At 35.3% G+C, this 12,218-nt stretch overlaps 1 protein-coding gene and 2 long non-coding RNA genes across 4 annotated transcripts in view; 1 reads left to right on the top strand and 2 right to left on the bottom strand.

Annotated features, from left to right (window-relative positions):
- Positions 1–3,365, bottom strand: part of LOC112158782 (acyl-coenzyme A thioesterase 1) — a 7,051-nt gene extending 3,686 nt beyond the window's left edge. Inside the window, exons 1-3 of one of the 2 annotated variants that reach the window (XM_024292338.2) lie at positions 3,245–3,365; positions 3,037–3,094; positions 1,843–2,041 (exon numbers count right to left, since the gene is read on the bottom strand). In XM_024292338.2, coding sequence (XP_024148106.1) covers positions 1,843–2,035 — 193 coding nt within the window. In that variant the 5' untranslated portion in view covers positions 2,036–2,041; positions 3,037–3,094; positions 3,245–3,365. Of the gene's footprint in view, positions 1–1,842; positions 2,042–2,925; positions 2,946–3,036; positions 3,095–3,244 lie in introns of those variants that run through there. The other variant, XM_024292348.2, reaches the window with a different exon arrangement.
- A 3,443-nt stretch (positions 3,366–6,808) lies between these two features.
- Positions 6,809–7,527, bottom strand: LOC112158209. The gene is made up of 2 exons (XR_002921269.2): positions 7,207–7,527; positions 6,809–7,077 (listed from the first exon to the last, which is right to left on the bottom strand). It is a non-coding gene; the product is annotated as an uncharacterized LOC112158209 (long non-coding RNA).
- Positions 7,165–11,687, top strand: LOC112158214. Its single transcript, XR_002921270.2, has 3 exons — positions 7,165–7,244; positions 7,520–7,799; positions 11,367–11,687. It is a non-coding gene; the product is annotated as an uncharacterized LOC112158214 (long non-coding RNA).
- Positions 11,688–12,218: the final 531 nt, after the last annotated feature.

Below are 12,218 nucleotides of genomic sequence, written 5' to 3'. Positions count from 1 at the left end.
TTTGCTGTACCATCAGCAGTTTGGACTTTAGCCAAAAAAAGCTAGTTCATGGCCTAAATGCCGTCTAAACGCCAAAATAGCCTAAAATTACTCAGTAAACTAAATCAGTCAAAAACGTTAGCCTGTTGCTAAAATAGCTGCTAAACTCTAAATTAGCCAATAAAAACCTCAGGAGATAACAAATTAGCAAAAAACGTTAGCATGTTGCTAAAATATTAGCTAAACTCCAAATTAGGTTAAAAAAAAAACCTCAGTAGATAACAAATTAGCCAAAAAGTTAGCTTGTTGCCTAAATACTGGCTAAACTAAAAAAAATAGCCTAAAAACTCCTCAGTAATCTAAATTAGTCAAAAACGTTAGCATGTTGCTAAAATAGCAGCTAAACTCTAAATTAGCCTAAAAAACTTCAGTAGATAACAAATTAGCCAAAAACGGTAGCATGTTGCTATTATATATTAGCTAAACTCCAAATTGGGATTAAAAAAAAACCTCAGTAGATGCAAAATTAGCAAAAAGGTTAGCACATTGCTTAAATACTAGTTAAACTTCAAAATAGCATAAAACTCCTCAGTAAACTAAATTAGTCAAAACTGTTAGCATGATGCTAAAATAGCAGCTAAACTCTAAATTAGCCCTTAAAAACCTCAGTAGATAACAAATTAGTCAAAAAATGTTAGCATGTTGCTAAAATAGCTAAACTCCAATTAAAAACATACTATAAAGATGAAAACATGAATATATTTAAAAGTTTGTTGCTATCCTACTTAAAATTTTGAAATTTGAAGACTTTCTCATTCATTTCCTTTGGGGCATATTTTGCTCAATATTTCAAATACTATAAAGTTTATGAATAATGAAAGTTCAAGCAGTAATGTCCTGCATGAGCTGAACGTTCTCTGAAAGTGTGATTGAGTTTTTAACGTGCCAAAAATCATACAGAAAGGAGCAGTTGGATCACTATAGTGTGAATGTTCACCAAACTTTCAGACAACTGAATATTTTCCATTGGAAAAGTCAGAAAAACAAACATTTATCTTCAATGATCAAAATAACAGATCAGATCTGTGATTTAGTCAAAAGTTAAACGGGTTCATCATTATTCTGAAAAAGAAAACTAAACACAGTAAAAACTCAAAAGTTCTTTATGATTACAGGTAAGTTAACAAGTGGGCGGGTCTTATTGGGAGGACGCTGTGACATCACAGAAGCAGACAATTATTTTCAGAATCATTTTTTATGGCCTTATAAACATCCAGAAGCCAACTGCTGGTTTTGCTGTGTTTTTGATGTTGCTAAGGACACTCATGAAGAACATTAAGATAAAAAACACATTTATGAGTATTTCTTTATTCAAATGAATCAGGAGCAGATGAAAAAATGCAATAAGAAAAAGATCATATTTGTGATGTAGAAATACGCTGGCCGGGGCCACAAGCTCCATGCTACTAGCTCTCAGCAAAAGGAAGGGGAAAGGGGGCGGGATTGCTCCACAGTTGGTCCCACCCACAAGTCAGAGGTGAATTTCTGATGAACTCCTGCAGAAGCTATGTCCTTGAAAACCGCACAGGTTTGTCGATTGTGGCTAAAAACATCTAAATTCTAATCAAAAATCAATGGAAACACTTTAAAAACAGATCAAAGGATGACTGGAGTGGGACTTTAATTCGTTAGTGGATCCATCACAACGTCTGTTTTAGCCATGTTTGCCGTCTGATGAGGCCTCGACCTCGAACACTAAATCCTGGTCGTTATGGGTTACCCCCCCCCATATGGATCAGGATAATCTGGAAGCACAGATTTTGATCCGGATCAAACTCCAAGAAGGTTTAAAGGAGGACTGACCAGAAACCGTCCCCCTGTGGTCGCTGACGTAGTGCCCATAGGCCTCCCAGAAGTCCTTGTCCTCGCTCTGGTAGAGGGAGCGGACGGTGACCGGACATCCTGGAGGAAGGTTCTCCACCTGAACACTGAACTTCTCATCCACCAGAGCCCGGGACGGCTGAACCGAGAGGACTGGCGGCACGGCCTGAGACATGGCGGACTGCAAGAACACAACGAGAAGAACGGCGTGAATCCAGAAGGCCTGAGGATCCAGGTCACGGGCTGCTGAAGACGTGGTCTCTCTGTGAGAGCAAACGTTCTCAGAATATTCCAGTCATGGATGTTCATGATGTGCTCTGGAAGCTCAGCCAGAATATTTATTATTCATTTATTTTTAAAACCAATTCAAACCGTTTTAGTTTGGTTATAAAAACAATGTCAAAGTACTGAACAAAGGTGAGAGTGTCACTGAGAAAATGACTCATTTTTACACTCAACCCTGATGAACCCAAAGGGTCACATTTTATCTGTTTTTAAAAAATGTTTATTGTTACTGGTAATTGCAAAATATATAAACAATAAGATTTTTTTTTTAATTTGTCAAATTAACTTCAAAGTCCCAGAAAAAAATGTGTTCTTAGGTTCTAAAAATTATTTCACTTATTATAAAGTTTGATCGATAGATTTGGTGAATTTAATTAATTCATAAAATAATTTAATTAAATATGAATTATTTTCTATTGATACATTGATCTAAAAGATATTTGGACAAATATTAGAAACATTAACAGGACATTTAACCATAATAATACAAAAAACACTATTAATCGACCATTTCATTCTGATCAGAAGTTTGTCCTTTCTTTGTTCCCATAGATGTTTCTGAGATTTTCGCTCTGCCTCCTCTGTTTAGGTCACGTGCAGGTGATTACTTTATCTGCACACACGTGCCAGCTTATATTTATCTCTTTAAATAAATCATTTTTTCTTCAAAGATTAGATTTTTTTTTTTTAATAGAAAATTAAACATTTGAATTCATTTTCTGGCAGATGAACTATTTACTGCTCAGGTTTCTCCAGATTAAATCTCCATAAAATCCTCACGTTTCAAACTGTTTTCTGTGACATCCAGCTGTGGAATCAAACCGCAGTTCCGGCGTCGGGACAGACGTTCTACCATCATGTCATCAGTGAGCCGAACAGTTCTGGACTCACCGCTGGTCAGAAGGTTCAGGTGAAACTGCAGCTCAGCTGATCTTTGAAGTTCCAGCTGCTGAGGAGGAAAAAACTGAAGATTTCAGCGAAGACGACGGTCCAAAACGAACACGTCCGTTTTAAGAGGGTCGAAATGTTCCAGAAGATTGAAGTTTAACTAATATAAGTTTTTAAAAAGTGTTCTGGTTTGTAAATGATTTGAACTTACGGGGAAACTCAAAGCTGTTTCTTCCTCTATGTCTCCCTCTAACTCTATCGGTGCATTACCGCCCCCGCTGGTGGAAACTGGAACTGTTGTTCTTCAACGAGGGAGAGGCGGGATGAGGAGAATTTCCCCAGAATTCAATTTAAATGTATTATTTTGTAAGGAAAAACAATGAAAATAAACGCACTGCACTCAATAAATAAATACATCAAATCACAATAATTTAAAGATATTGTATTGGTTTTTTAGTGATACTTTTTTAATATACATATTTTTTTAAAGTGGTATCAATAATTTTACCCACAATTCCTTTTAAAACATACCAATAATTGTAAGAAAATTTAGGAAAGTAAGCATATTCCAGTCAAATTTTTTAAAAAATCGATGTTTTTCGATATATACATTTTTGCTGGTTTGTTAGGAATATATTTTTGAATATAAATAATATACTTTTTTGCTTGTTTTTGAGGAGGAATTGCGCAATTTAGATAATTTTATCCGTAATTCATTTTAAAATGTATTATTATTATTATTAATTATTATTATGTTGAGTAGATCTATGGAAGTATGGATGTGTATTTTCAATAGAAAAAAAGTCAAGTGTTTTTTAATAATTTTTTGAAAGGTACGTTTTTTTAAGATGACATTTTGGTCAGTGTTTTCATGTTAGTAAAAAGGAAATTACTTTCGAAAGAAATTACCTTAAAAATCGCTTTTTTCTGATTGTAATACACTTCTATGAAGCTAAATTACTCAATAATAATAATAGCAAAATAAATACTAAGATTGTTATTATATTTATGACATAATAAATAAAGTAAAATACACTGAGATGATTCTTATTTACGAGAATGAGAAAAAAAAACTTTAGAAGTCCAGAAGGAGTTTATGATAGCAGGAGTTGAGATTAAACAGTTTTTAATAAAACTGACTTATCAATTTTAAGACAACGAAAACTTTGTAGGGGTTTATTTATTTATTTTATGTATATGTGGAAATGTTTGAGTGTTAAAGGTACATCTCTGCTGTAATGAAGGTATGCTGAATCTATAAGCAAAACCTTTTGTGTATCAATGAATAGAATGAATTTCTGGTTCAAATGTAGCCAGTAAAGCACAAATATGTGTCCTTATGGATCAGAAAACGTTTGCAACATGTTTTAGGAAAAACAATTGTTGTGAGTACAGACAGAGGAACGATCTTCTGTCTGGTTCTGGTGAGGAAGGTCTTCATCCGCAGTAATCCACCTTCAGTCCTGCTTTTCTAAACGCTCAGAGCTTCAAGGAACGCCAGAATGAACCAAACGCCTCAGAATCGCAGTGAAGAAGAAACGTTTCTACTGTGAGGAAGGAGGAGGTTGAGATGCAGAGACTTCTGCCTCATTTTCATGTCATTACATGATGTCTTCTACACTAAAACAATAACAGATAAAAAATATATAATTTATAACACATTTTATAATATTCTGTTGAAACTAGAGACGTTTAATCTAATCTGACAGGATTTTATTCGACTGTTGAATCTAATTTATTTATGAGAACTTGACTTTTATTTCAGATGGAGTTTAAACTGGGTTAGTTCTGCTTTTATTTTCCTGTTCTTTGGTCTTCGTGACCTCCCGATCTGTGTTTGTTCATCTCCTCAGGCTGAGAGGTCATTGAACCGACCTTTGTTCCACACAGCTTCCTTTATCTCTGCAACATTCCTGCAGACGGAACAGAACGAGTTCTCTCAGGAATGAAAGGACAAATAACCACTTCTGAGCTGACATTAAACTTTATCTCTCAGCTTTGCTTTGAGTCTAAAATAGATTTATTACTGTGTTTTAAAAATGTTTAAAAGAACAAATTAAAAAACAGACATCAGAAAAAAAAGATAATTCCATTAAAGTTGATTTACCTTTTTCAAATATGAGAAAAGACGCTTTAAAACTATCATTTCATCTCAGGATGAATTCTGATTATTGAGAGAACAAATGCTTTAATTACACACGCTTTTAATCGGCTCGTTCTCGCCATAATTTAAGATTATTTTAGATAAATTTCAGATTATTCTGAATTCTAAAACCTCTGCTTTTAGCTTGAAACAGAAAAAAAATACAGCAAATTTTGGATCTGTTGATTATTAACTGATTTTTCACAGTTTCATTCCCATAATTTACCTAATTTTTCAACATTTACTGAGAGGATTTTTCAACAAAACCAACTAAATCACTTTAGAACTTTTATGTGAAGAAATCTCCACAAAAAAGAAACAGAACAATATTTGTGTGCGACACTAAAATGAGCCTCAAACCAAAAAGATACATTTATCTCCAGTAAAAATACACAATGACCTCTTTTGCTTTTGCGATAAAAAAGTTACAAAACAGTTTTTTCATGATTTCTGCTGATAAGAAGCTGACCTCAGAGTTGAAACATAAAGATAATTTCTGCCCTGAGATTCCATAAAGAGACCGATGTGGTCAGAAGACAAACCAAAGATCCAAAAAAACAAACTCAAAGAGTCATAAAGTTTGTTATCAGTCAGAGATTTATATGGAGTAGTTAGATGTTTGTTAACACAAAGGAATGGAAGATTGGATCTGTCATTTAAAATTATTTTTAAGACAAAAAAAATGGTTTAAAGACATTTTTTCATGTTAGAATTCAATTACATTTTCAATGTATTAAGTTTAATTGACTATTTATGAAATATATAAAAAAAGAAACAATATAGTTTTACAAGTAAAGTTAAAATGGAAGTCATTTCTGCTCTGAATCACATCAGAAAAAACTTTTATTATGAAAATTGGACTCAATAAACGATTCATCCGTTTTTGGTCAATTTAAACAAAATAGAAGATCCCATTTAAACAGATCCTCCTGTGATCCTCACACATACGTCCAAACATCAATACCAGCTTTTATTTTGAAGGCTTTCAAGGTAAAACCAGGCCTCAATCAAATGTGAATGAGGAGGAAATGTTCAAAAGGGATTAAAGATGAAGTCTGATTGAACGCTATTTTTTCCTTGACGGGTTTTATAAATCGTTTTTTTATATATCAAGCGTTTTATTGTTTTTTTTTTTAACGTTTAAAACCAAAGTTCCGGATTTGACCACCAGAGGCCGCTGTTCTCCATAACTTCTGCTTCTCTGAAGCTGCACGTGCTCACACTCTGAGAATGAATATTCTGCAGATAAAACGATTAACTTAAATAATTTCTTTCAGATAAACAACCAAACATATTAATTTATTTCTCTGAGTCCTAAAACGGTTTTGCTTAAACTTAAAAAGTGTTTTGTTTGCATCTCGGTCCTCCTGCTCTCGTGCAGGTCACGTGCACTGCAGAAGCTGGTTATTCATTCATTTATGGTCTCCTTTGGTCTCATTCACTCACTGATGTAATCTTTTTAGGAAAATCCATTAAAGCGATTACCTTTGTGTGCATGAGCCTGAAAACACCTGCTCGGTTATAGTCATTTCTACAGACTGTCACACTGTGAGGACGTAAAGTTTCACTTTTTACTTACAAAATACTTTAGATCAGGAAGGAAATTCAGATCAAATGAAGAGTGCAAACAGCTCAATTTACTATTTTTATTTATTCAGAAGTTTAATGTAAAAATGTGTCAAAGGGGTATTTATTTTATAAAAACAAATTACTCCAATAAATGTTTTGTAGAAATAGATTCCACAGGTGTGCGTCTCAGGTGTGCAGCTCAGATGCATGGTTCCCCTGTGGAGGTCAGGTGCATAGTTCAGGTGTGCAGCTCAGGTGAGGTGATCATGATACCGCCTTAACTCCAGCAAACAGATTCCTCATTTCTAAAATTCTGCACATTTTCCGTATAGCTGAAAAGGAGAAGGAAAAAACATGCACAGGTATTTATAAAACACCAAACGGTTGCCGTGGCAACACACAAAAGCCTTTTGAACGTTGTCAGTTCAAGGCAGAACTTCTTAGATGAAGATTTTTTTTACCTGCATGACGTGTTGAGCATCAACAGGATGGTTCACAGGTGAACTCTGAGTCTTCCATCCGATTATTTCATGATTCTGTCATTTTAACACCTGAACAGATCAGAAACATGCAGCACTGACAGGAAGTGACAGGAGTTTGTGATGTAACTGGTCATGTTTCTGCTGCTTCTCTGATCAGGATAACGATGCTTCTGTTTCAAAAAGCTTTTTGAATAGAGGTTGAATGAAAAGAAAACATCCAGTTTGTGTTTGTGGTTTAGATTCGTTTGTGTTCTTTGGTAAATCGTCTCCGTGTTGTTCTTCTGTTCCTCAGGATTTAACACATTTAAAAGGAGGTTCTGGAGTTTCTCTGGAGAAGTTCTAGCTTTAGTTCTGACCTGGATGGGTCAACTTTCATCCACAAACAAACACATAAACAAACGTTTAAAAAGGTTTGATACCGGAGTGAGGTCTGCTAACCAAAGCGGTTCTGAAGGTGACATCAGACCTCTGGACTCGTCAAGACGAAGGTCCGGATCAGGTGCTGCTGGTTCTGATTATCTCCCCCCTCCAGTCGCGTTTCCTGAAACCGTGATCTCATAGGAAGCAGAAAGGTGAGGACGTCTTCCAGATGTGGCGTTGGGAACATCAGCCGCACGAATCGGACCGTCAGCTGATCGGATCTGAGTCAAACTCCTTCAAGCTAACGATGATGAAACAATGAGAAAACTTTATGGAAACTTGTTTCAGTTGAATATGTAACCTAATATATTATTAGCAAAGCATGTCGATCCATGATCGTCTTTGTTTTCATCGTCTGAGAATCACTAATGTTAGCCTGTAAGCTAGCAGGAGAGCATGTGAACAGAGGGATGATGGGATATCCGCTGAGGCTTACTCCACTCATAACTCAGAGGTGAATATCTAATGAACTCCTGTCGTTTTGCAGAAACTATGTCCTAGAAAACGGCACAAGTTTTTAGATTTTGTCTAAAAACATCATAATTTAGAAACCACTGCTTTGAAAATAGATCAAAAAATGGTCAGAGCAGGACTTTAACTGTCAAACTTATTCTTTTTCTTTTATTTAACATAAATAAACAACTAAAAGTAATGAAAATATGCGAAGAAAAACTTTAGCTGACTATAGAAACAAAGCAAATTACACAGAGATATTTTTAAATCCTTCTGAGGAATCTGCAGATTCACATCATCTCCGCTCAGCTTTGCTCTGGTATTTTTATCCACTCGTCTCATTCCAGCAGAAACCGTTTTCTGTCCATCGCCTGGAGCACATCTCCCTGAAAAACGCACAATTTATGCAGATTTGATGTGTTTAGCATTTGCATGCTTGGAAAAGTCTTTTAAAGGCCTAAATTCATCATGAACAACAGCAACGACTCCATCTCTGCACCAGATGAGAACTTCGGGTTTAAGGTGGAACTGAAGAAACTCCATCGTTTTCTATCACAACATAAATCCAGCTTGTGTTTCTTCCTCCTTAACGGCGCCGTTATCTTCTGTTTGAATTCCTTTTGTAATTGTTTTATGCCGGCACGTTCAGGTCATTTGTTTCCTCACAAACAAGCGGTGAAGCCTGCAGGGAGGTTCTGTTTCTGGTGGGGGGTGCATGTCCAAACGGCACGTAAACCCGACGGCTAGCTCCGCTAATGTGTTTGGGTTTAGGAAATGGGTTTTCCATGGAGGAGCTCCGACACAAACATGTCTGCCCTCCTCATGGAGCCCAGCTTGGAGGTGCCTCCATTACTGTCCTACTTTAATCGTCCCGTCAAAATAAAAATCTGAACACGAGACGTTAGAGCAGAAGTGTAAAAAAGTGATTATCAGTTAATGAGAAAAGCAGAAAAAATGGACTAAATGATGTTCAGTTAAAGGCCTCGCAGTTTTAACCCTAAAAACTCCATTGCCTCAAAGAATAAATAGATCATTGCAATTTTTTTGTATAAAACTGTTTTTATTGAATTCATAAAAAGCAGCAATACCCATTTTTAATGATATATAAGGTAAGTTTTTGTTCCCAACAATGTTATTTTAAGAAAAATATTGATGAGTGTTCAAGAAAAAAACATCTTCTTTACCCACCATCTCACATTTGATCCACACATTTTTAACATGCTGTAAATGTAACATAAAGAATAATTATCTGCATATTTTACATTATTTCAATAAAGCAAATAGTCATTTTAAAAAAATTCTAACAATAGATGAGTTATTCTCCCCATAAAGTTTAGAAAACTACCAATAACCTTTTCCCGCCAAAAGTGTCACGGAGGCAGTCATTTTGAAGTGAGCAGGAAAAGCCTTTCTACGGCACATGAGATGTTAGAGCAGACGTGTAAAAATGAAGATTATCTGTTAATGAGAAAAAAAATGGACTAAATGATGTTTAGTTGAAGGCCTCGCAGTTTTAACCTTTAAAATATCATGTCATCAACAAATTAACAGATAATGTTTGTTTATTTATTTATTTATTGCAGTAAGATGTTTTTATTAAATCTATAAAAAAATGATACATCTTTTTTTAATTAGACATAGATAGTATAAATAATGGTAAGTTTTCATTAAAAACAATGCTAATATAAGATGCAAAATAAAGACATTTCCCACATTTGATCCACACATTTTAAACATGCTATAACTGTATTATAAAGACTTAATTATCTACATGTTTTACATTCTTTCCATAAAGCAAACAGTCTTTTAAAAAAAAATAACAATAGATGAGTCATCCTCACCATGAAGTTTAGAAAATTAGCAGAAAACTGCCCACTGCCCATTTTGAAATGAGCAGGAAAAGCTGTTCTACTGCCCCTAGTGGACTCATGATGAACTGCAGGGCAGAGAACATGGAAGAAGCTTTAGTGGGTTTTTCAGCAAAGTGTGTATCAAATATGATATGACTCATTATATAGGTTATATGATGATGAAATAACAATGATCCAAATGTTTTCATATTTTCAGTTCAAACTGAGCTCATTTCCATGGGATCCTCAAAGGTTGTTAGGAAAGTCTGGGAAAAGAAGGTTTTGTACAATAATAAAAAAAAACATTGATTTATTTTGTTTTTTCTAGCCCCTTCAGCAAAAAAAAAAAAAAAAAAAAAAAGGAAAAAGACAATAAATAAGAAAAAACTGACATATAAAATCTATTTAAGGTATTAATTTACAAAATGATTGAAACTAAATAAAACAAAATGATGATATTTTCTTGATATAATAATTTTTCCTAAATACTTAAACATATTTGCACTAAAACATTTAGCACACACACGTATATCTCATTGAATCCATTAAACATAATGACTGCCAATAAGTTCATGGATCTATCTGTCAGAATGGGGCGGAGCAAGGAGCTCATAGCTCCACCCAGTGTATATATTTGTCTGCTCCTGATTCACAAAGATTTGAATAAAGATATTCTCAAAAATACAGTTTTAAGCCCAATTGTCTTTATGATCTGAGCACATTTGTCCTCATAAGAACCACAGAAACACTGTTTTGACGGGTTTGGGTCTTTAAGGAACTTGAAGGTGATTCATGAAGTCCAACTCTTCTCTCCTTAAAGTGATGTGTGAGAACTCTGTCGGATCAGATATTTCGGTGTAATGTTGTTCTGGATTCCTTAGTTAAGTGGTTCGTTGGCATTTTGTTGATGGAATTCTGTTTTCTTTGTGGTAGAAACGATCTGTAAAGGTTTAAGTCTGTTTATTTTAAATTGCAGAGGACTGTGGAGTCTCAGCTTCGACTCATAACAGAGAAGTCACGTTCCTCGTGAGCTTTTATTGGCTGATTGTTGTTGTGTTTGTGACATGTTAACGAGATTTTCCTGCTCTGGAAGAAAAGTACATAAATGGAAGATAACGTCCACAGGATGGGGCCCCGCCCTTTGTGTCTTTCATCATGAAAACTGCGTCTTTTCGAGAGACGCTGGCCTTCTTTGCTGCATTCATCCCAGCTTCCTGCGCTTAAAACAATGTACTTCCTTTATCTGACTTCCTGTTTTCTGCTTTTTTGATCAACTCAAACTGACAGAATGATTCATTTCAATTGAAATCTATTCAAAGCAGGAAGGAAACTGCAGCAGTGTTTAAGAGGAGACGAAGAAAAAGCTCATTTATTAGCAGAAATGATTTCACGTCTGCTTTGGTTCTTTTTTTTCAGGTCTCTTTCAGCACAAACGGACAGAAAAAAGGGTTTAATTTAACCCGTTTCCTGTGTCTGGATGTAAAACCTTGAGCTGGACGACTAAAAAAAGGCCAGAAACAACAAAAGACACGACCAGATTTGGATCAGATGCCAGAGGAGATTTAGATACTCCAGAGCCACTTTGGTTTAATCGGCCTGAACGACGGACGACTTTGATGTTTTATTTTGATGGAGAAGATGAAAGAAAAAGCTGCTCTAAGATCGGCTGAGCCTCCGCTGGATCAAACTCTTCCCCAAACGGGTATTTTCATGAAAAAAAGCGGAGAATAAACAAGTTTAAGCTGAAAACAGGAAGCTTTGCCTCATGTTTCCTGGTGTTGCTCAACACTCATTTGTTTTCTGTCTGTGTTAAAACATCCGTGTTAACCTAAATAGTTTGTTTGGATTGTTTGGTGTTAGCTTATTTTCTGCTGTTGTTAGCATTTAGCTCTTAGTTTAGCATAACTTTCAGCTCTAGTTTCTGATCATCTAGTCGGTCTAAAGTTGCGTCCACTGCATCATCTTAGTTCGGTTTTGGTGAAAAAAACTGATGAAAAAGAACCAACTTTACCGGCTAATTACAACATTTTCAGCTAACACGTTTGTGTTGTTTAGCTTTAGCTACAGTTTATGTTTAGCCGCCTCCTTGATTTATAACGGCAGTGAAAGTCTAACACTTTTCTCTGAAACATAGCATTTAGCTTAAGTTACTTTTGCACAAATTTAAGCTAATTTGCATTATTTTAGCATTAGCTGCTATGAAGCTCTTGGTACTGCAGGGACTTTGTGGGTTCTGTGGGTTCTTCATCACAGCTCTTTGCTTGTTAT

The sequence above is a fragment of the Oryzias melastigma genome, linkage group LG23 (assembly GCF_002922805.2).
Source record: "Oryzias melastigma strain HK-1 linkage group LG23, ASM292280v2, whole genome shotgun sequence".
Lineage (NCBI taxonomy): Eukaryota > Metazoa > Chordata > Actinopteri > Beloniformes > Adrianichthyidae > Oryzias > Oryzias melastigma.
This window is presented reverse-complemented; position numbering and strand designations above follow the sequence as displayed.